This window comes from Thamnophis elegans, chromosome 16, assembly GCF_009769535.1.
Source record: "Thamnophis elegans isolate rThaEle1 chromosome 16, rThaEle1.pri, whole genome shotgun sequence".
Lineage (NCBI taxonomy): Eukaryota > Metazoa > Chordata > Lepidosauria > Squamata > Colubridae > Thamnophis > Thamnophis elegans.
Window position 1 is genome coordinate 7,350,835 of NC_045556.1, and position 24,300 is coordinate 7,375,134.

Genomic DNA, 24,300 nt, shown 5'->3' on the forward strand with positions numbered 1-24,300 from the left:
CTCTATGTGTATGTGTGTCAGTGGTGGGTTTCAAAAACTTTTGGAACCTCTTCTGTAGGTGTGGCCCGCTTTCCGGGTCCACTGGTGGAACTTCTTCTAACCGGTTCGGTAGATTTGACGAACCGGTTCTACCGAACTGGTGCGAACTGGTAGGAACCCACCTCTGGTGCGTGTGCATTGTGGGAGCTTGGAGGGAGCTTCAGATAATCCTCGACTTATCACTCGTCCGTTTAAGGGACCGAAGTTACAACAGCATTGAAAAAAGTGACCCGTGGCTATTTTTCACACTTAACAACTGTCGTAGAATCCCCAGGGTCAGGCGATCGAAACTTGGACGCTTGGCAGCTGGTTCATACTTACGACGGTTGATCCCCTTTTGCGACCACCTGGCAAGGAAAGTCGGTGGGGAAGCTGGATTCGTTTAACAATGGAGTGACTTAACTGAATTGCAGTGATTCATTTAACAACCGGGCGGCCAGGTCGTAAAGTGGGACGAAGCTCACTTAACAACTGTCACGCTGGCTGGGGAATTCAACTCAGAGTTGAAATCCACAGGTTTTAAAATTCACCAAGGTTGGACCCCCCCCTGATTTAAACTAATCACTAATAATGACAGAGGAAGAGGCGAACCCGTCCCATTGCAAGTTCTAATAACTTAGGAGTTTCAAATTGGGCCAAATTCACTTATAACATGTCTCACTTAAGAACGGAAAGCTTGGGCTCGATTGTAGACGTAAGTCCAGGATTCCCTATAAAGTGCTCCAGGAAAACGCTGCCTTCTCCTCCCTGGCGCCCTTCCTAGAGGTGGCTTGCGGCTACTCCTACTAATACCACTCTATAAAGCCCTAGTAAAGCCACACCTAGAATCCTGCATCCAGTTTTGGTCCCCATATTATCAAAAAGATGTGGAGACTCTAGAAAAAGTGCAGAGAAGAGCAACAAAGAGGTTTGGGGGCTGGAGGCTAAAACATATGATGGAGGGTTGCAGGAGCTGGGCCTGGCTAGTCTAGGGAAGAGAAGGACCAGGGGACACATGATAGCAGTCTTCCAATATTTGAGGGGCTGCTAAAGAGAGGAGGGGGTCAAGGTATTTTCCAAAGCACCCGAAGGCCAGACAAGGAATAATGGATGGAAACTGACCAAGGAGAGATTCAACCTGGAAATAAGGAGGAATTTCCTGACAGGGAGAACAATCAACCCATGGAACAGAAGTTGCCTTCGGAAGTTGTGGCAGCTTCATCACTGGAGGCTTTCAAGAAGAGACTGGACTGCCATCTGTCAGAAATGGTGTACGGTCTCCTGCTTAGGTGGGGTGGGGGGTTGGACTAGATGACCTACAAGGTCCCTTCCAAGTTCCAACTCTGTTAAATCAGAAGTTGTGGGACCTTCATCACTGGAGGCTTTCAAGAAGAGACTGGACTGCCATTTGTCATTAATGGTGTAGGGTCGGCTGCTTGGCTGGGGGTGTGGTGGTAGTGGGGATGGACTAGATGATCTTCAAGGTCCCTTCCAAGTTCCAACTCTGTTAATCAGAAGTTGTGGGAGCTTCATCACTGGAGGCTTTCAAGAAGAGACTGGACTGCCATCTGTCAGAAATGGTGTAAGGTCTCCTGCTTGGGGGGGGGGGGTTGGACTAGATGACCTTCAAGGTCCCTTCCAAGTTCCAACTCTGTTATTCAGGAGTTGTGGGAGCTTCATCACTGGAGACTTCCGAAACAGGACTGCCATTTGGTCCTTAATGCCGCAGGGTCTCCTGCTTGAGCAGGGGGTTGGGCTAGATGACCTCCAAGGTCCCTTCCCACTCTTGTCCGTCTAAAATCTAAACGGCCTTCCCGGGGCTGCCCCATCCGAGCCGGGCTGCGGCGGGGGGCAGAGCCCGGACTGGGCGGAGCGGGGCGGGCGGAGCGAGGCGGGTCAGCCGCGGCGGCGGGGCTAAGCCGAGCCAGGAGCCTGGGCTCGGCCGGCAACGCTGCGAGATGCTGAAGCTGGAGGTGGCGGTGAGCGCGGTGGGGCTGCGGGCGCCTTCGCCCCGGCGGCAGCGGAGCCCCGGCAAGGCTCATACGGTGCGTCTCGGGCTGGGGGTGGAGGGTGGGGGGCACCGGCCGTGCCTGGGCAGGGCGAGCTTGGGAGGCGCGGGAAAAGGCTCCGTTGACCCGGGTTGAGACGGTCGGAGTTCAACCGGGAGAGCCAAGGAGTTAAACCAGGCGGGCTGCAGCCTGAAACCTTCTCCTCTTGCAGCGCTGGCTTGGAAGAAGCCTTCCCTCCGGCAGAGAGAAGGGGGGGGGGGAATGGGGGGATTGCATCAACGTCTGAACGGGGCCTGGGGGAATCTTACTCCTAGGTAACACACACACACGCACACGCACACGCAGTGGATTAAAGGCAAAGACATTTCTTAGGAATGAGGTTTTCTCAAACTTTTTGTCTGAAATGGTGGAGGGTTCCCTGCCTAAGCAGGGGGTTGGACTAGAAGACCTCCAAGGTCCCTTCCAACTCTATTATTCTAGTCTAGTCTACTCTATTTTATTCTAGTCTTAATCTAATCTACTCTTTCATTCTAGTCTAGTCTATTTTATTCTAGTCTTAATCTAGTCTATTTTATTCTAGTCTTAATCTAGTCTATTTTATTCTAGTCTTAATCTAATCTAGTCTATTTTATTCTAGTCTAATCTACTCTATTTTATTCTAGTCTATAGCGATAGCAGTTAGACTTATATACCGCTTCCTACGGCTTTCAGCCCTCTCTAAGCGGTTTACAGAGTCAGCATATTGCCCCCAACAACAATCCGGGTCCTCATTTTACCCACCTCGGAAGGATGGAAGGCTGAGTCAACCCTGAGCCGGTGAGATTTGAACAGCTGAACTGCAGAACTGCAGTCAGCTGAAGTAGCCTGCAGCCTCCACTGCACCACCTCGGCTCTAATCTAGTCTATTTTATTCTAGTCTAATCTAGTCTAGTCTTTTTTATTCTAGTCTTAATCTAATGTACTCTATTTTATTCTAGTCTAATCTAGTCCATTTTATTCAAATCTAATATAGTCTAATCTAGCATAGTCTATTTTATTCTATTGTATTCTAAGTAGTTGCCAATCAGTGCCAGAAAGGAGGGCGGGTGGGTTAAGAGGGAGGAGGAGGAAGAGGAGGCAGCATTCCCAGTTCCAAAGTTCAACCTCTCTAACCTGTCAGCACAAAAAGTTTTTTAAAAACGTCATCTCAAATGTTTTTGTTTTTTAATCTGGCTAATTATGTGAAACCCTCTTGCCAACCAGTTGCTACTACAGCGTGCCTGGAATATGGAAGAGGAAGGTTTTTGTAAGTAACTAGCTTGCTTAACCTAAATGGACCGCGGGGGAGGGGGGAATCTATACTGACCCCCTCCCACCTCAGGTGGATCTAAAAACGGGATGGCGAACTTATGGCACCCATGCCACAGGGGGCACCCAGAGCCCTCGATGCGGGCACGCAAGCCCTCGTCCCGGCTCACCTCCTCCCACTGGGCAGCTGATTTTCCAGTCTCTGCCACGCATGTTTTTTTTTGGGGGGGGGGCTACTATACCCAAAATGGGGCATGGGGGGTGGTGCCCATCCCCAGCCCATTTTTGGTCCCAGGAGGCTGCAGGGAGGCCCCGTTAGGCCCAAAATGGGGCACAGGGGATGCGGTGCCCACCCACCCATCACCCCTCGCAGCCCATTTAAATATAATCTTTATTGTCATTGTACTTAAATACAACGAAATTATTGGTCCCAGGAGGCTTCACCCAGGCGCGGGGTGGTGTGGGAATCGCAAGCATGCGCAGGGGTGCAGGGTGGCCGCACGCCTTCCATTATGGGTACAGGTGAGCCCCCGCAAGCTTTTGCCACCGGATGACACCAAGGATTAGCCCTCACTGATTTAGAAGTTGAAAGCCTTCTTTCAATCAAACTCCACTTTCTTCCTCCCCGGCCTGACCTGATTCCTAGTGAGCAGCATTTCTGTGTGTGGGGGAAAGCATGCCGTGGCCCTTCGGGGGGGGGGGGGGCTGGGGGGGGACATCCCCAGGTCCTGGGTGCAGAAGATGCCACCATGCAAGGCACAGAGATGCAGCCGTGTGAGGGGGGAGGGAACAGACCCTCTGCTTAAATCAAGGGTGAGTGGCAGGACACCGGGGAGCTTTTGGGACACGTATGGAGGAAGGCAAACCTCTTCCTGGCACACTGGCGCACTGTTTTTGCCATTCAGCCAGGAACCGGAGAAGAGAAAACGCTTCCTGGGAATCAATAAACTGCTATTTATCATTCATCCAGGCCTCCCTGGGTAAAAATTGTCCGGAAACCACCTGCTTTAAGGGGAGAACAGCCGGTTCTTTGTGCCACGGCCAGAGTCACACAGGGACAGGGAGAAATGGTCTGAAATGCTCTGGAAATCCGAGGACCCCCCCCCTGCCCCTCCCTCCCTGTGTGAGTCAGTTTCCGGCCTCCCGGTCCGGCAAGGATGAAAGCAGACCCTCAATTTGGCCTGGAGACCATTTGAATGACTCCTTGTCTCTCTGCTGAATTCAGGATATCGTGTGTGTGTGAATGCAAACTTTCCCCCACTTCGTTGCTCTTCAGTTCGTTTAAAGGAGAAGAGGCAGGCGTTAAAAAGTTTGGAGGAACCTGTTTTAATTTTTTCCCCTAAGGTATATGTGTGCGTTGGGGCGGGGCCCGTCGGTAAACAGCTCCACCATCTCGGAAGGTGAGGATAGGAAGCCAGCAAGTGACAGGATCCTTAAACGGCCGAGTTCGGGGAAAACTGCAGTAGCTTTTCACGTGTTCTGAAAGAAGGATGTTTCCCCCACCCACACCCACCCCTTACATCTCTAGAGGGACGCGGTGGCTTAGTGGTTAAGACGCTGAGCTTGTCAAGTCAGAAAGGCCTGCAGTTTGGCGGTTCGAATCCCTAGCGCCGTGTAACGGAGTGAGCTCCCGTGACTTGTCCCAGCTTCTGCCAACCTAGCAGTTCGAAAGCACGTAAAAAAAATGCAAGTAGAAAAATAGGAGCCACCTTTGGTGGGAAGGGAACAGCGTTCCGGTGACTTTAGGCCTATCACCAGGAGACTGGGAGTTGTAGTTCCTCATTAGCCATGAAAGCTGGTTGGGATCTTGGACCAATCACCAGGAAACCGTGAGTTCTAATCTTGCCTTAGGCATGAAGGCCAGCTGGGTGACCTTGGGCCGGTCTCTCTCTCTTTCTCCCAACCCTGGTGGAAAAGAAAGCGAGAGCCAGCCACTTCTAGAAAGCAGAACAGGGACGCAGGCAAACACACAAGAGTCTCGGGTGCGGTTTCTCCACGTAGAATGTAGACGGGAGAAATGGGAACTTCCCAGGAAGTGTTTCTCACCCACGTAGCCAATGCATTTCCCAGCCAAAGGGAGAGTGGCTTCTGGTGACCCCTCCCATTTCGCTCCTTTACTTGGACTTTACTCAGCCTCCCTCCAGCTGCTCCCAATGCAGTAAAAGCTGGGATGGGAACCAAATTGTTTCTTTCATTTAGAAGTGCTAAAAAGCTTCTCCTTTCCAACCTTTCTTTCTTTCTTTTCTTCCTTCCTTCCTTCCTTTCTCTTCCTTCTTTCTCTCTTCTTTTTCTTTCTTCCTTTCTCTTCCTTCCTTCCTTTCTTTCTCTCTTTCTTTTCTTTCTTCCTCCCTTTCTCTTTCTCTTCCTTCTTTCCTTTCTCTTTCTTTTCTTTCTTCCTCCCTTTCTCTTTCTCTTCCTTCCTCTTTTTTTTCTTTTCTCTCTTCCTCCCTTTCTCTTTTTCTTCCTTCCATCCTTTCTCTCTTCTTTCTTTCCTTTCTTCCTTCCTTTCTCTTTCTCTTCCTTTCTTTCTTTTCTTTCTTCCTCCCTTTCTTTTTCTTTCCTTCCTTCCTTCCTTTCCCTTTCTTCCTTCCTTCCTTTCTCTTTTCTTTTTTCTTCCTCCCTTTCTCTTTCTCGTCCTTCCTTCCTCTCTTCTTTCTTGTTCTTTCTTCCTTCCTTCCTTGTTTCCTCTTTCTTCCTTCCTTCCTTTTTTTTCTTTCTTCCCACCCTCTCCCCTCCCTCCCCCTCTCTTTTCCCCTTTCCTTCCCACCCTCCCTGACATCTGGAAGGCAGCATCTTGCAGGCGGGTGGTCTGAACCCAGCTAGATCGCAGGAGGAGGTCAGCGGGGACGTAAGTGAAGGCCGGGGCTGTGACTTTGACCCCCTTTTGGGTTCTGTTGCAGGTATTCAGAGTGGAGATCATGTGTAACGGGAGGAAACATTGCGTGGAGAAGCGCTACAGCGAGTTTTACGCACTTCACAAAAGGGTGAGTAAGCGGGACGATCTTTCCCCGGTTGAGCTTTTGGATTTTGGGCATCAGCACAAGAGCAGTTGGTTAGTTCTTTTCTTTTAGGGAATTTCTCCCCCCCCCCTCCCCAATGTTCTAACTGAGCCAGAACTTTGAGATTTCATGGTGGTCTCCATTCCAAACAAGAACTGTTATCAAGAGAAGGCCTTCCTTCAGCTTCTGGAGATCAGCTAAAGATATGTGCTGCCACCTGCTGGAGACTAGAGGGAGTTGCCCCTGGGAAGAGCGCAGCAATGCAACAGGTAAAAGGTAACGGTTCTCCTCCCTCTTTTTAAAGGGGAAAAGATGCGTCTTATACTCTGAAAAATACGGTAATGCCTCTGAATCATTTTAAGAGGCACGGACTTCAACTCCCAGAATTGAAGCCAGCTGGGGAATTCTGGGAATTGAAGTCCACACATCTTAAAGGAGGGAAGGTTGAGAAGCCACCGATACCCCATCTTGATCTCTTGAACAAAAAAAATGAGGTGTAAATCAGCAGAACCAAGGTGAGAAGATCGAGATTCAAGTTCTCCTCTCCAGCATGGAGTTTGCTGGATGATCCTTGGTGTGTTTCAATACTTTCTTGAGTTGGAAACATAAACATGGGTGGCCACTAAAGCAAACCAGGATTGATTAGAAAGTGTTTAGAGTATGTCGGAAAACAGCGTGACTGAATCCACAAGGGAACAAGGCTCCCCATCACACACAGGTGCTAGTCGTTCCTGACTCCAAGGGGCGGTGCTCGTCTCCGTTTCAAAGCCGAAGAGCCAGCGCTGTCCGAAGACGTCTCCGTGGTCATGTGGCCGGCATGACTAAACACCAAAGGCGCACGGAACGCTGTTCCCTTCCCACCAAAGGCGGTTCCTATTTTTCTCCTTGCATTTTTTACGTGCTTTCGAACTGCTAGGTTGGCAGAAGCTGGGACAAGTCACGGGAGCTCACTCCGTTACGCGGCGCTGGGGATTCGAACCGCCGAACTGCCGACCTTTCTGATCGACAAGCCCCGGAGCCACCTTAGCAATGCAGTAAACACAACCAAGTTCAGAACCGCAGCGATTTCTTTGTCCATCCCCTAACAGGTGCCGTGTCTTCTTGTCTCTCTTTAGATCAAGAGGAGTTGCCTGGTTCCCGACTTCCCACCCAAGCGGGTCCCCAAATGGATGGTGAAAGTTCTGCAGCAACGGCGGGCCGGCTTAGAAGCTTATCTGCAGGTGAGGGGTTCCACCACAAAACCGCGTTCGACTAAAGGGCGCTCGACGAAACTGCATAGCTGACGTCATCACAGCGCGACAACAGCGCGGAGAAAAAAGCACTCTGTAAACGCTAAACCTAAAATTAACCCCTAAACCTAAACCTAACCCCCCTAAACCTAATCCTAAACCTAACCCTAAACCTAACCCTTAACCTAACCCTAAACCTAAACCTAAACCTAACCCTAACCCTAACCCTAAACCTAACCCTAACCCTTAACCTAACCCTAACCCTAAACCTAACCCTTACCTTAACTTGAATCGGCTTGCTTTAAAAGCGCTATTTAAAGCGCCCTTCTTTCTCCGCGCTCGCTGTTGTCCGCGCTCGTTGATGACGTCAGCGACGCGGTTTAATTGGGCGCGCTTTAGTCAAGCGCGTTTTTGTCGTGCCACGCAGGTGAGGAAACCCCCCAAGGTGGGAGGTGATGGTTATTCCTTGCTACAGCCCACCACTCCTGCTTCCTTCCTCTTTCCACCTTCTTCAGAGAGGGTTTACTACTTGTTGCCTTCCCCACAGGGCGTCATCTTGCAGAACGAAACCCTTCCCAAGGAGCTGCTCCATTTTTTGAAGCTGTGGCAGGGCCAACCGGAGCCCCATTTGGGGTGAGCATTGCTCAGGACTGGTCTTGGGGCCCACCAGCAGCCAGCGGAGCCGGCAGCAGAGTCGGGCAGTGAGGAGGTTGGGGAGGAGCGTGGGCCAGTCCTGGAGGAGTGGTCCGTGGTCTCCGAACTCGGTTGTCTTGCAGACGTTTCATTACCCAGTTTTGCAAACTCCATTCCTTTCGAGCATTGATAATGTTACCTAGTTGGGTAATGAAACGTCTGCAAGAAAAACCAACAAAACTCGGAGAGCACCAAGGACTTTGCAGTTCAACCCTGAGCGATATTCTTTTATTGAAGACGCTTTATTTGCTTGCTTTTTCAACAGATGGGATGAGAATTCGCCCTTGCAAGACTTCAGGCAAGATGTTTTCTGTTTTTTAAAGAGGGGGGGGAGAATGGTGGAGCACCCCAAACTTTTGCTGGTGAGAGGGATCCGAGTACCAGCTTGACCTCACTGTTTATTCCAATATTTGCCAGCCTTCTATCATCGTTATCTTTTAACAACCCTTAAAGGTCTTTTAAGCCTGGAGGAGAATTCACAAACTGATTTGCTTTTTGCCACACTTGTGCAGGTGTATATATATATACACACACACATAAATGTCTACCAAAATTGTTCAGCAACCTATTCGGTGGATGTACTTTATATATGGGAAGAATCAAAGCAGTGGGTGAATTCTCCTTCAGGCATTATACTGCAGTTCCATCTGAATTAGTTAGCCAACTTCAGCTGATTTTGAAAAAGCGAGGAGACACGGAGACATGCCTCCCCTCACCCACCCGCCCACTCACTCACTTTTAAAGCGCTACTTTAAAAGCAGCCCCTTCCCTACTCACCCACCGGTCCTGGATCACATGGCTGTGAAAAACATCTGAAGGCTGTTTTTAAAAACTTTAAAAGACTTTTAATGGATCACATGGTTGTGAAAAACATCTGGAAGGCTGTTTTTAAAAACGTTTAATGACTTTTAAAGAATTTTAAAGACTTTTAATGGATCACATGGCTGTGAAAAACATCTGAAAGGCTGTTTTTAAAGACAATGACTTTTAAAGACCTTTCAAGACTTTTAATGAATCACATGGTTGTGAAAACATCTGAAAGGCTGTTTTTAAAAACTTTTAATGATTTTTAAAGACCTTTCAAGATTTTTAATGGATCACATGGCTGTGAAAAACATCTGAAAGGCTGTTTCTAAAGACTTTTAAAGCACTTCTTTACAAGCTGACAGCTGCTTTTCATCCCACCACTCCACGGGGCCCGATACTTTGCATTGGCAGGCCGTGTCCGTCCCATGGTCCATAGTTTGAGGATGCCTAGTATAAGGTCTCTAGCTTTAGCAGGGGGTTGGACTAGAAGACCTCGCGAGGTCCCTTCCAACTCTGTCATTCTGTTACTCTTGGCCCTAATCCTGCTTGTTCTAACACCCAAGGTGGCACTTTTTCCTTCTCAAACAGCCCTTGCTGGGACCAGCTCTCTCATCGGCCTGGCGTAAGCTTCCACAGCGATCCGTATGTGCTCCCATCTTCCACAGGTAAGCCGCAAAGAAGCTACCTTTCCAGAGGTTTTATTTTGGGTGGGTTGTGGGGTGGTGGTGGCAGAGGAATAGCAAATAGCACCTTTGGGGACCACCGTGACCTGGATAGCAATAGCAGTTAGACATATACCACTTCATAGGGCTTTCAGCCCTAAGCAGTTTACAGAGTCAGCATATTGCCCCCCAACAACAATCCAGGTCCTCATTTTACCCACCTCGGAAGGATGGAAGGCTGAGTCAACCCTGAGCTGGTGAGATTTGAACAGCCAAACTGCTGAACTGCAGTCAGCTGAAGTAGCCTGCAGTGCTGCATTTAACCACTGCGCCACCTCGGCTCTTGTAACTTCGAATCACCACAGACACAAAGCTGAGAAAATTCAGATTAGAAAGGGCACATGGAGGCGTTATGCATATATTACATTAAGGGTGTATGGGCGCATGTGCAGATGCTTTTGGCACGCAACAACCAAAAGTTTAGCCCATCACTGCTCTAGGGACATCTAACCGGCTCTTTTTTGAGAAAGTGCATCGTATACTCTTTATTGTCATTGTATAAAATAAATACGACGAAATTGGTTGCATCTTAGTTTCTTCTTTTTATTCCAGATTTGCTTCCGAATATAATCCTGAACGGCGTCCTGCAGGGTCTCTACGCCCAAGACCACCGTCTTCCTGGAAGCAAAGCTCTTAACCGAGTCAGAGATGCCAAGGACAATGGCAGTGGACCATGGGCTTGGTCTTCTGCTGTGCCTGTCTTCCTTGCCTAGGGTGGCAATGGAGAGGCCTGCTTTGCAACCTTGTGCCTGGAGAGAGAGGAAGCGTGTAAAAAGCAGAGGGACGGAGGGCACGACAGACCCGCTGCACAAGCGCCCCCCCCCCCCCCCCCCCGTTTTCATTCAGGGGAGGAGAGAAAACTTTCCATAGTAGTAGATCCTAGGCTTTTTGAGTAGGGTGTCAATTAAATGCACTGTGGTTTATTCCGACTGCATCTCTTCTGCAGAAGAATTCAGCTGTTGGAAAAACTCAAGAGACCTGATGTAGGTGTTCTGACCGAAGCTTCCCAAGAGCAGGAAGCAAACTCCTGGTCCCGACAAAAAAAAACTTTTATTAATTTCCTGTCAATTCTGCTCATTCAAATCCAGCAAAGTCTTTCAAGGGAGGATTTACAGTCACAGACCTTATCTGGCTTGGGAGGATTTACAGTCACAGACCTTATCTGGCTTGGAGAGGCCGATATCTGCAAAACTTGGCAAGGAGTCTCGGAGAGTCACAAACCAATTAAGCGAAGTAATTGTCTCCTGCAAACTCCACTCCCCTTTCGCTCCTCTTTTATTTCCTCTGGGAGGGGCCATTCATCGTCCTCCTGTGGCCTTACTCCCAAGTCGACCCCTGTTCTTTAGCTCTTCCCTTCGTCTGGCAACTCTGCACATGCGCACACTGGGAACAGGCTCCAGCTGTTCCTCTGCCTCACTGACGTCTGATTCTGAAGGCAGCTGATAACTGTCAGACGGCCCTGGCCCCCTCTCTGCCTCCAACACAGAGCCCTCATCAGAGCCTTCCCCAGACTCCAGGACTGGCCCATCTTCCTCCCCAACCTCCTCACTGTCCGAATCGGCTGCCAGCTCTGCTGGCAGGCCACAACACTACGAGAGGCTGCCACTTAAATACAATTTTCTCAACCACTTTTAAGATGCATGGCGTTCCCTTCTCCCAAATTCATACCAATTCGGATCCTGTTCAGCCTTAGCAAAGGGGAAAATCTCTTGTCCTTTGTTGCTTAATTTTTCCCCTCTTCTTTCACCAGTTAGGCAGCTAAACTTCCAAGGCTGACAATGAGGTGGGTCAAATGCACCTTAATGTGGCACAGGTAGTAGGGTGTATTTTGTTGAAGGCTGGGAATTCCTCCAATTAAAAACTGGATAGCTTTCCAAATGAGTGGGTTACGTCCAGAGGTGGTATTCAGCTAATTTTCTCTGGTTCAGGTGAATCGTTAGTGGCGGCTGTGGGAGGCTCCGCCCACCCGCCCCGATGTAATGCGCAACCTGCACGTGCGCAGTTGCGATGCGTGCAAGTGAAGCACATGCGCGCGCTCTCACATTTGCAAACTGGGAAGGAAGAGAAGTGAATCCCCACCGCTGGTTACGTCCAACGTTCTTAGTAGGGCCGGGGAAACAAGGTGCGGGGATCCGTCACCGGGTGCAGGGTTTTCTCAACCTTCTCAACGCTACAGTCGGTAGATGTCCCCTTCCAGCAGTTGGGAATTCTGGGAGTTAACAAAGTTCACCCAATTGAAACAGCTAAGCTTGAGAAGCCCTGATCAGGGTGGAGGGTGGCTATCATGGCTAAGACTAGTTACCCAAAACCTAACTTTTTAAAACCTCTTCATACTGTGAAGGACGCCATTTTCCACTCGGGTGCCCAGAACAAGCTTCCTCGGTTTCCGAATTCGGAGGTCGCTACCTTGTTTCCCTGAAAATGCCCTAAAAATAAGCCCTCCCCAAAAATAAGCCCTCCCCAAAATTATTGCAACACAGCAGCAGCCGTGAGGTGACCACACTCGCCGCCTCCTGCACCTCAAAAATAATAAGACCTCCCCGAAAATAAGGCCAAGCGCTTATTTTGGGGGTCAAAACTCCCCTTATGTACAGCATAAACTGCAGAATGAATCATCCTCATTTTGCAAGTATCAATTTTGAATTCCACATTTTCTGTTTACAACTGATCAAACCGGGAATAGTTGAACCTACTATCTGAACATCCTAAGTAACTCATTTAAATCAGACCCCCCTAAAGGGGTAGATTTTTGAGATATTGGAAGGAAAGAAATACATGCTCTGTAACCGTGACCCGTCAAAACCGCGCTCGACTAAACCGCGCCCGATTAAACTGCGTCGCTGACGTCATCAACAGGGCGACAACAGCCAGCGCGGAGAAAGAAGGGCGCTTTAAATAGCGCTTTGAAAGCAAGCCGATTCAACTTAAGGTAAGGGTTAGGTTTAGGGTTAGGTTAAGGGTTAGGATTAGGTTTAGGGTTAGGTTAAGGGTTAGGTTTAGGGGGGGTTAGGTTTAGGGGTTAATTTTAGGTTTAGGGTTTACAGCGTGCTTCTGTCTCCACGCTGTCGTCGCCCTGTTGATGACGTCAGCAACACGGTTTAGTCGAGCGCGGTTTTGTGGTGGAACCCTCTGTAACTATTCATCTACGCCTGTCATTTGGAGTTTATGATGTACATAAGGGGAAACACGGCAATGGGATTTGGCTCTGTTCCGCTCATCCAAAAGGAAACTTCCGGGACCTTCCACCCCCTCCAACTGGGCTTAGAGCAATGTTTGGTGGCAATCTCAACTACAACGGACTTGAGTTCTCCTGTCCCGGTGGAGGAGGAGGAGAAAAGGCAAGGCTAGATGTTCTACAAAAAAAAAACCACAATGGTCGTGTTTATTGGTCCATGTGCTTTTTTACAAAAAATGAGACGACGCAACGCTCGCGGGCCCTCCGGAAGGGGCCTCGGCACCCCGCCAGCCGAAGCTGATGATGGAAGAGTTGAGCTGTGGTTGCAGAAATGGGACCCAGCATGGAAGGGAGACAGAGAGCAGTGGGTGCTCAGCATCTGGAGGAGGTGGAGGATGAATGAGGCCCCAAGGAAGACGGTAGGGCCCCCAGCCCTTTTCCAGACCAGTACCTGGCCCTCCAGCAGCCCCAGATTATTCTTTGGCAATGGCGAATGGTTTCTCCACTTCAATGACGTTGCAGTCCGCAATGGTGACGTCTTTCAGGGGTTTGTCGCGACTGTCCGTCTTGGTGCTCTCCACCTTCCGGACGACATCCTAGGGAAAGAGGGAGGGAAAAAGCCCTGAGACGATGGAGACCCTCTACCATAGAGGACACCGTTCTCGGGTACATTCTCGGCCTCCGCCGTCTCAAGCCCTAATGAGCAGCCACAGAGAAGGCTCTCCTCCGGGTAGTCGCCAGTCGACACTGGCCGGCGGATGGAATTCGGAGGAGGCCTAATCTGTGGGATCTAATCAGTCTATTGGAGGTAATTGACAGCAGGCGGTCTCTCAAGTTAATTGGGATCAAAAAAAGACAAATCGGAAAGCTGCTTGGCCAGACAAGAATGGGAAGAATCACATGCTGATAAAAGGTGATCTCCAGTCACAACCAACTTTTTAATATAGCAATAGCAATAGCAATAGCAGTAGACTTATATACCGCTTCATAGGCCTTCCAGGCCTCTCTAAGCGGTTTACAGAGAGTCAGCATATTGCCCCCAACAATCTGGGTCCTCATTTTACCCACCTCGGAAGGATGGAAGGCTGAGTCAACCCTGAGCCGATTTGAACCGCTGACCTGCTGATCTAGCAGTAGCCTGCAGTGCTGCATTTAACCACTGCCCATCATTTTAACAATGATGCAATCTTTTTTTTCTTTTTTTTTAAAGAAAGTCAAAGTTTTGGCACATCCTCTAAATTTCTTGTTCTATGACTCGACAAGACGTTCAAAAATATGGAAAGGAGGAAACAACGGAGTTGTAATAGTAGTCAAATTCAGCTCTTATGTATCTAGACTGGCATTTCTCATCCTTATCCACGGTCAGTTTTCTGAAAGATGCCCTAATTAATTCATGAGCCTCGAGCCAAGTTTCAAAAGAAATCCAGTCATTTATTAGGGACACCATTTCGGCAATGCCCCATTGCAATCAGGTCTGATCTCATTTTAATTATGGCTGAACTTTACCCTTGTTTCCTCCCTCCCCTCACTCTGTGACATAAGTCATATTCACCAACGAGGTGCACGCCTCACAAGCCTGCTGTAGTAACCTGAGATCTGATTCTAGCCGAAGGTATGCATGGAATGCGCTCTCCCCCCTTTTCCTCACCATGGCAACTTTATGAGTTCACTTTTTAGGAATGTGGACTTCAACTCCCAGAATTCTCCAACCAGCGTGGTCGGGAGTTTGAAGTCCACCTAACCTAAAGCCGAGAAACACGGATCGATGCCCTGAACAATAGTTAACTCTCACCCAGCCCAACCGGATTCCTACTCACCATCCCTTCCAGGACTTTGCCGAAGACGACGTGCTTGCCGTCCAGCCACGAAGTCTTGACAGTAGTGATGAAGAACTGTGAGCCGTTGGTGTCCTTGCCGGCATTGGCCATGCTGACCCATCCCGGCCCGTAGTGTTTCAACTTGAAGTTCTCATCTGGGAAACGGTCCCCGTAAATGCTCTTCCCTGGCAAAAGATGAGAAAAGGAAAGATGTTAACGCTGTCCAAAAACAGAGATGAAGACTTTCAACTTGGGATAGACCTGCATCTCCCGAGCTTCTCAGAGATCCCCGAGTCCTTTTCAGATGTTAGAAGAACTTAGCAATAGCAGTTAGACTTATATACCGCTTCATAGGGCTTTCAGCCCTCTCTAAGCGGTTTACAGAGTCAGCATATTGCCCCCAACAACAACCCGGGTCCTCATTTTACCCACCTCGGAAGGATGGAAAGCTGAGTCAACCCTGAGCCGGTGAGATTTGAACAGCCGAACTGCAGAACAAGTGGCACCTGAGCTTGGATCAGTGGGGAGGAGACAAGGGAGAGTGATCCAGAAACCAACAGTGAGTTGTTCCAGGATGCACGCCGTCGAAGAGCTACTCAGCGTCAAGAACTACTACGTAATCACAGGAGGTAATTACACTCAGCTGATGGTCATTAGGCTCCTCTCCAGACTATAAAAAAGACTGCTTGTGCCACGCCCTTCTTGCAGAAATCAACGCTTTGACTAAAGAGAAACAAACTTGGCAGGCTGGATTGCTGCCAGAGTTTGTCTGAAGTGCTGCCAAGGTTTGTCTGCCTTGCTGCCAAGGTCCTTATCTGTTTGTTTACTTGGCTTTCAGCCACCGAGATTCTGGTCTTGTTATTAAAGGACATTCCATTTAAGCGTGTCTCGGCTTTCGTTACTGGACGGAGGAGGGGGTCAGAACAGTCAGTGGTGGCTAACTTTTTCCGGATCAAGTGCCCAAAGCACATACACCCCCCCCCAAATGCATGTGCCCCCTGCATGCACACCATCCCCCGTGCATGTACGCGCACCACCACCCCGCATGCGTCGCAGAGACCCGAAGACCAACTGGCCGGAACAACCTGAGCTTCCTGTGACGGTCTGGAGTCTTACCTCCCGTTCCATCGCCCCGGGTAAAATCTCCTCCTTGGATCATGAAGTCCTTGATCACACGGTGGAACTTGCTGCCCTTGAACCCAAATCCTTTCTGGAAAACAAGAGTAGCAAAGCATGAGAGCGGTAGACGCAGGGCACCCATACATTAAACATTGGCAGTGTCTCCTGTGCCAGTCCCATCCCTACACGGGAGGATTTATCCATCTGGTATCTCCAATCAAACCACGTGGTCTCGGTAGACAGAAAACAGATTCAAAATGTTCCCAATCAAAACTGGGAAACGAAGAGCTTTTAAGCACGGAAGACCGTCCTTTCTTGGTTTGTGTGTCTGTGTGTGTGTGTGTGTGTGTATGACTTTGATCCAGGTGGTCCGTTTTATGAATTTGTGACCCACGACAGGCAGGCGACCAATTCTTTAAATAAATAGTTCAATCCAGAGCCTTGGTGGCGAAGTAGTTAAGAGTTCAGTACTGCAGGCTAATTCTGCCGACTGCCAGCAGTTCGATCCTGACCGGCTCAAGGTTGACTCAGCCTTCCATCCTTCTGCGGTGGGTAAAATGAGGACCCAGGTTGTTGGGGGCAACAGGCTGGCTCTATAAATTTAGAGAGGGCTGGAAAGTACTGTGAAGCGGGAAATAAGGCTAAGTGATATTGCTAATCCTGTGTGTGTGTGTGTCTGTCTGTCTGTGTGTATTCCAGAATAACTCTGGAATGCCTTGAGCAATTTCAACCAAACTTGGTACACAGATGACTTATTCTCTGGAACCAAATACTGTGGGGGGGTAAGACACCGCTAACACCTCTCGGAATGTGTGTTCTGTTAAGATGCAGCCTGTTGGGCCTTAAAATGGCTTCCACCGTACTGCCGTAAAATGGCTTCTACAGTGCAGTGCATGTGGCGTTGCCACGGTAACAACTTCACAGTACTCAAGGGAGCTCCCTTTGGTAAGGGGGAAGATCCAACATTAGAAATTACATTTGGTCTGGACATTACCCCCCTATAAATAAATACCCAGGCAACGCCGGATTATCGGCTAGTTATTAATAAATGCAGAGGGGTTTCCTGGGGTGATTGCCCCCTTCTATCCGTGGGGGCCAGCCCTGCTCAGAAAGAGCCGTCATCGTGAGGATTTCTCCCCAGCCCTTCACAGCTAAAGACTTTGGGTTCCCCCCGTGAAGTATCCAGCCCCTATTTTTGCAGACTCTCGGTAGCGTCCCCATCGTGGGACCCGCGTCCCAACTTACCTCTCCTGTGGCTAAGGCGACAAAATTTTCCACCGTCTTTGGAACCGTCTTTGCAAAGAGGCCGATGACAACACGCCCCACCTCTTCCTCCCCGATCTTAATATCAAAATACACCTGGGGAGAGAAACAAGAGGCTGCTATCAGGGAGCGGACACTTATTTGTATTTATTTGGTTTGTACGCCGCCCAATCTCGGAAGACACAGGGCGACTTACAGGTAAAAAAAGGGAAGGGGAGGACATACAAAGAATACAAACAACATTAAAATTCGACAACATTCATAACTTAAGATGGGGCTGGATAAATCAACAGCCCCAGACCTGCCGGAACAGCCAGGTCTTAGTCGCTTTGCGGAAGGCCGGAAGGGTAGTAAGGGTCCGGATCTCAACAGGGAGATCGTTCCATAGGGCCGGAGCAGCTACAGAGAAGGCCCTCCCCCGGGGAGTCGCCAGCCGACATTGACCAGCAGATGGAACCCGGAGGACCCCTAATCTGTGCGATCTTATAGGTCTCTGGGAGGTAACTGGCAGGAGGCGGTCTCGCTTAGGCAAACTCCTTCCTATTCTGAATTTAGGCCGCAATCCTTGGAGGCCATTTTGGGTGGGCAGGCACCATTTGTGGCCACACAACTGCGCTTCATGGATTAGGAAGTTAGAGTGGAGTCAGAACATTACTACAATAACCGGAAACCTAAGCTTGGTTAAAGCTTCCACGGTGACTTCCGAACGAAATGTAATACAGGCACCAGTAGACTCGACGGATGACAAATTTCTGTTGCTAAGCAAGGGAGTTGTTAAGGGAGCTTTGCCCCATTTTGCGACCATTCATGCCACCGTTGTTAAGTGAGTCATCACAGTTAATAGCAGGTTGTTAAGTGAACCTGGCTTCGCCACTGAGCTTGTCAGAAGGTCTCAAAAAGGGATCAAAACTGTCATAAAGGCGAGTCAGTTGTCAAGCATCCGAATGTCAAATCACGTGACCACGGGAATGCTGACCAACGGTAACGAAGGGTGAAAAATGTTCCTAAGTCACGTCTCCGCGCCGTTCAAACGGTCACTAAGTGAAGCGATGCATGTCGAGATCTACTTGTGTTTAAGTCACACTCATCGTTATCAGGCAAGGGATGAAGAGAGAGACCGTTTGAGTAAACTGCGGTGGTGACATCATTGTAGGTGTGATGTTCTCGGGAGACTTCTGCCAGACCTGTGTGTGTATATTTCTGTGTGTGTATATTCACACAATTCTGTAAGAGCTTCGTTCCCTGCGTCATCCGTCTGGTAAACTCGCAAGATTCGTTTTTCTCGCCATGTATACATCCGAACTAGACTGTGCTATTTCTCTGTGTCATAATATAATATAATATAGTATAATATAATATACTGTAATAAATATAATATACTATAATATAATGAATATAATGAATATAATATAATATACTATAATAAATATACTATACTAAATATAATTAATATATAATATAATACAATTATATACTGTAATAAATATAATAAATATACTATAATATAATATACTATAATAAATATACTATAATATACTACAATAAATATACTATACTATAATATAATTAATATATAATATAATATACTGTAATAAATATAATATAATATGTGTAATAAATATACTATAATATACAATAGATATACTATAATATACTATAATAAACATACTACAATAGATATAGTATAATATACTAGACTATAATATACTAGACTATAATATAATTAATATATAATATAAAATATAATAGATATAAAATATACTATAATAAATATAATTAGTGGGTATATGTATAATGTTGCATTTATTCATTCAATCAATGCTTTTGTAGTGTACATTAGAGGTGGTGACCCTTTGAGAGCTGTAGGCAATGAAATTTCATTTTAATATACGCTGATCAGTGTACATTCAAAGGGACAATAAAGTTATTTTAAGCCTGAGGATGCAGATGACTGCCTGAATGGGCACCAGGCTTAAGATGCTTTTATCACAATAATATATCATCTCAGACGTGGCTAACAGTTCCTGGGAATGGCAGAATCCTTTGCCATTGGGGGGGAGGGTAATAACAGATGCCTAATTCTTCAGGCCTGGGTGGCTTTCCTCACCCCTCCCAAATACTCTTTATTCACCAAGAAATCGCAGCCCATTTTTTTTAGCCTTTTGAAAATGCCATGTCATCATCCTGGTCATTCCCTTTCCTTAATTTCAGAGGCTGCAACTCCTGGATTTACACCAGCTGGGAATCAATCCCACCGGATGCAGGTGGGCTTCCTCGGGGCCAATCCCGCAGCCATGCAGCATGCTAGTCCCCCAGAAAGCAAGCAAGCCAGCAATAACAACCCTCTTCCTTCTGGGGCTCAGATGCCAGCCTTCCAACCCTCACCTTGCAACTAAGAGGGGACCATCAGACCAGTGTTTCTCAACGTTGGCAACTTGAAGATGTCCGGACTTCAACTCCCAGAATTCCCCAGCCAGCGAATGGAGGGAGGGAGAGCGAATGCTGGCTGGGGAATTCTGGGAATTGAAGTCCAGACATCTTCAAGTTGCCAACGTTGAGAAACACTGCATCAGACGATGGGCAATCCTCCTCCTGGATTGCCCATCGTCCTCTGGCTAGATGGCTGGGTGGCTAAGACACTGAGCTCGTCGATCAGAAAGGTCGTCAGTTCGAATCCCTAGTGGAGGTCTCCTGCGTGAGCAGGGGGTTGGATTAGATGACCTCCAGGGTCCCTTCCAACTCTGTTAATGGTTTTCTTTTGTTTGTTTGGAGACCCTGCTTCATGGGGGGAGCGCCTGTGCCCGCACGACTCGCGTGCAAACCTCCCCACTCACCTCCCATGCTACCTTAACCGAGGCAGGCAGACCTAACTACCGGGTGCTCGGGCAGCAGCAGCAGCATCATCCCGGAGGCTCGTTGTAATCTGAACGGTTCAAGGGGATTAGAGTTCCCAGTTGCTCGCCCGCCCCGTCGGTCTTAATACACGTGTGCGTGCACATCCATACGTGCACGCGCGCCAATGCACGCCGAGGAAGCAAAAAAAAAACCTGACCCCTTCCGGGCACTGGCCAGCTGCCAGGCTGTTGCAATCCGAAGGGGCGCTGCATGGGCGCCGGATCCCGCTGCAAAACCAGAGGGTGTTGGAAAGGGGGGGATGCATGGGGAATATTGAGCCTGGGTGCCTCCCCCCCACCCCCGCTTGCTCACCTTCACGGTGACCTTGGGGCCCTTCTTGCGCTCCTCTGCATGAGTGCCTGGGAAGAGCAGCATCAGGAGACCCCCGCCCAGCCCCAGCAGGGCCGCAGCCGCCAGCAACTTCATCTTCCTGCGTTCACAGCTCCAGCCACGCCAGCCCGGCCACAGTGCCCGCCGCGCCGCCAGCATCCGCCCCCTGCCCCTCGCGAGCCTTGCTTTCCCCGCCCTCTGGGCCCCCCTATTGCCTCCCTGATGGTACAGCCCCGAGACGGGCGGAGCGAGGGCTTCAGCGCCCGGGATTGGCGCGTTCCATCGCCGGAGGGGGGGGGAGAGGGAAAGAAGACGGCGGAGAAGCCCATTGCGACAAAGGAATGCCACGTTTCCAGGCTCGTATTGGGCAGCCGGGTGGGCCAATGAGAAGCTGGCACGGAGGGCGGCGGCGCGCCCATTGGGCCAAGTGGCAACAAAGGAAAGGCAGGGAGGAGGGAGGCTGGTCTGGCGAGACTACGTTACCCAGAAAGGGGCGCGCGAGAGATAGTATACCGCTCCGCTCCTGTAGGGGTCGGTGTAGGTGAGATGCAAGCAGAGGCCGCTCAACGGTTGGATTTTCCGTTGAGCTCCAGAGCAGTCAGCCCTGCCTACCTCCAAGGTTGTTGTGCCGATGCAATTAAGACTCCCTCTTCATTTGTGGAGGAAAACAAGGCTATAGCGCTATGGCCGAAGTTACTCCAGGGTGAACGGAGTCCTTTAACGCAGTGTTTTTCGACCTTGGCCACATTAAGATGGATGGACTTCAACTCCCAGAATTCTTCAGCCGGCCATGCTGGCTGTGGGAATTCTGGGAGTTGAAGTCTACCCATCTTAGTGTGGCCAAGGTTGAAAAACATTTTGAGCATCCTCCAGACTTAATGCTTCATTCAACAGATTACATAACTTTGTATTAATTATTCAAAACCTCCAAAATATAAAGCAGATCTGCTCTGATTGCTACTGATGAATAGGTTTACATTTTAGATCCTGAAGAGAATCGAGGTTGGAAGCTTGCTAAAAGATGGACCTGCCTTTCAGGCATTGGATATTAGCAGAAAATAGGAAACGGTGATTTGTGTAACAGTAATAGCTAAAAATCCAAGTGTTAAGATTTGAAGCACCCAAAAGTGGCTTCATTATTTCATCAAAAATTACATCCCAGGAACCCCAGCAGTTTTTATATAAATGTTGCTGAGCTCTTGCAGGGAAGTAAAAAAAAAAGTATTTTAAAGGTTCTTTATACAAGAAAAGCAGCAGCAGTTTAAGCCATTTTGGAAACTAAACCTTGCCTCTGCAGATAGGAGGTGGCACCTGATGTTTTACGACATGATTTATGGCTGTGATTTGTGATGTCTATTGCCAGTTTCTGGTTTTGCGCTGGTTTTCCAGCAAAAACATGTCCATTCGGAATAACGGATTTGCCTAACAAACATGGTTAAATGTCTGGAGATTCTCAGTCTTCCAGGTCATGGTTGTCCTAAAGGTGTTTTTTTTTTTCCCCTTCAAGAAGAAACTGGACTTTCTGTTTTTTTCTTTAAAGACATTTCACTTCTACTCCAAGAAGCTTCTTCAGCTCTGGCTGGATGGTGGGGAATGGAAGGATCTTATAACCAAAAGTTCGTTTGCCAGGAATCTACCTACAAAGATACTTTACAACTAGATTCTTAGCAAATAATCTATAGACTATGGAAGAGCTACTGGTTATCCTTCCATTCCCCACCATCTAGTCAGAGCCAAAGAAGCTTATTGGATCAGAAGCAAAATGTCTTCAAAGTAAAACCAGAAAGTCCAGTGGCCTCTTGAATTTTTTTTAAAGAGCACCTTTGGAACAATCATCATGGTGATTCACTTAACAACATTCCCCTCCCCCACCGCCTACAAAATGTGAAAATAGCAATAGCAGTTAGACTTATATACCGCTTCCTAGGGCTTTCAGCCCTCTCTAAGCGGTTTACAGAGTCAGCATATCGCCCCCAACAACAATCCGGGTCCTCATTTTACCCACCTCGGAAGGATGGAAGGCTGAGTCAACCCTGAGCCGGTGAGATTTGAACAGCCGAAATGCTGAACTGCAGTTAGCTGAAGTAGCCTGCAGTGCTGCATTTAACCACTGCGCCACCTCGGTTATGTGGGTGCCTCAACTTACGACTGCAATAACTTACGACTGGATTTCCGGTCCCAGTGATCAGAAATCAAGGACTACCTGTTCAAAGAAGGGCACACTGGCCTTCTGACTTCGAAATATTAATTCCAAGGCCCCAAATCTGTGGCAAAACAATGACCAGACCGGAAGTGAACAGAGCAAAATCAATGTTTTATTTTACATTAAAATGGTGCCAGTAAGGGGGAGAGAATGTATTCAAGGTACACAACATTTCTTGCAATATCCCATTCAAACAGGTCCGTGGCAAGACCCCATTTCCTGGCACGGTAAAAACCCCACCCGCGCTGGAGGAAGGAATTTCCCACGCATGGCATAGATAAGCCCTTATCCTTTTGTTGAACTGTTTTTAAATGCATTTCAAACTGACATTCATCTTGGGAAAAAAGGTATTTCACGTTCCCCACCAAGCGGCCACCGCAGGGCACGGATGATGAAGAGGACAGTAAAACATTGCATCCTGTGTTTCAAATAAAACCTTTAAACATTTTTTGTAAAAAACAAAAAAAATCCAAAAGGCATTTTAACAAGAATCGGAACAGTGCACATAATAATATTCTTTTTAAAAAAAGAGAAAGGAAATAAAAAGATTTTCACAGCTGATTTTTCTTGACGGTTAAGAAGAGCTGCCCTCGGTTCGCTATCCCCAATCCCGAGATTTAAAAGCACAACGGCCGGCCGACACAGGTGAAAGAAACAAGACATTGATAAAATATACATCGACGGGAGGTTTTCCCATGGGAGCAAACCACTCAGCTGCACTTCCCTGCTGGGAGAAGATGCGATATTTGGTTCTGGTCCAGACGCCCCCCAAAGTCTTAATTCCTTTCTCTTCTGATCATGGCGAAGCCCACTTTTGCTCCCCCCAACACACAAACAATTCACTGGGCTTCCTAAGTGGAAAAAGGCAACTGCTGTTTTAAATCCCACAAGGTAGCACCTAAAGTCATACAGCAATAGCACAGTTGGGGGAAAGGGGGGGTATTTGGGGGGGGGGAGTGATTACATTCCTGAGACAGTCTGAAAAGAGTGAGAGAGGGGTTACATCACAGCCTTCCTACTGTTGGATTGGCACCCGCTCAACGTTTTGCGGGGAAGGATATTAAGCTGATCCCAGGAGGCAGGGAACACACAGCCCTCCAGTTTGGGGAGAAAGAGGTTGCCTTCTCCTGGGTCTTGGCCTGGGGACCCCCTCGGGGGAGAAAATACAGGGGGGGGGGGGGCTACTGCGCGAATTTGGCAATAAAGCGAATGGAAGCAAAGGCTGATGCTGCCCACATCCAAATTTGAGGCTTGCCTGCATATCGAATACAGGAACAAAATAAAGGTTCCCCCCACCCCGCCCCTTTTTCGAAAATCACACCGTGTAAGGATGGAAAATTGGGAGGGGGGGAGCTTTTGAAAGAGCCGAACTATAAATCCCAGAATCCCCAGCTGTGCTAAATCAGGAAGTTGGTAGGGCAATGCGGTCTGCCTATCTGCAGACTTCCAGCCCTATTAATATAATTCCTATAACTTCAGGACACCTTACATTTACAGAAAATTCCATGGACGGTAATAAAAACATCAGTTTGAAAAAAGAAAAGTTTGTTTCCGATGACGTATGCCAGAGGTCTTCAAACTTGGCCACTTTTAAGACGGGTGGACTTCAACTCCCAGAATTCTCCAGCTAGCACAGTTATGCTGGCTGGAGAATTCTGGGAGTTGAAGTCCACCGGTCTTAAAAGTGGCCAAGTTTGGGGACCCCTGCTGTACGGGATACGCATCACGCAGACA

At 48.4% G+C, this 24,300-nt stretch overlaps 2 protein-coding genes across 2 annotated transcripts; one reads left to right on the forward strand and one right to left on the reverse strand.

The window, feature by feature from the left end:
* The first annotated feature begins 1,955 nt into the window (after nt 1-1,955).
* Nucleotides 1,956-10,591, forward strand: LOC116519414 (sorting nexin-22-like). Its single transcript, XM_032233267.1, has 7 exons — nt 1,956-2,063; nt 6,215-6,298; nt 7,429-7,533; nt 8,090-8,175; nt 8,501-8,533; nt 9,631-9,707; nt 10,317-10,591. Exons 1-7 carry the CDS (start codon nt 1,977-1,979, stop codon nt 10,475-10,477), a joined length of 633 nt encoding a protein of 210 aa, XP_032089158.1. The 5' UTR covers nt 1,956-1,976; the 3' UTR covers nt 10,478-10,591.
* A 2,520-nt stretch (nt 10,592-13,111) lies between these two features.
* LOC116519413 (peptidyl-prolyl cis-trans isomerase B) lies at nt 13,112-20,546 on the reverse strand. Its single transcript, XM_032233266.1, has 5 exons — nt 20,346-20,546; nt 17,121-17,234; nt 15,873-15,966; nt 14,757-14,941; nt 13,112-13,535 (listed from the first exon to the last, which is right to left on the reverse strand). The coding sequence occupies exons 1-5, from the start codon at nt 20,520-20,522 to the stop codon at nt 13,413-13,415; spliced, it is 693 nt and encodes a 230-aa protein (XP_032089157.1). The 5' UTR covers nt 20,523-20,546; the 3' UTR covers nt 13,112-13,412.
* Nucleotides 20,547-24,300: the final 3,754 nt, after the last annotated feature.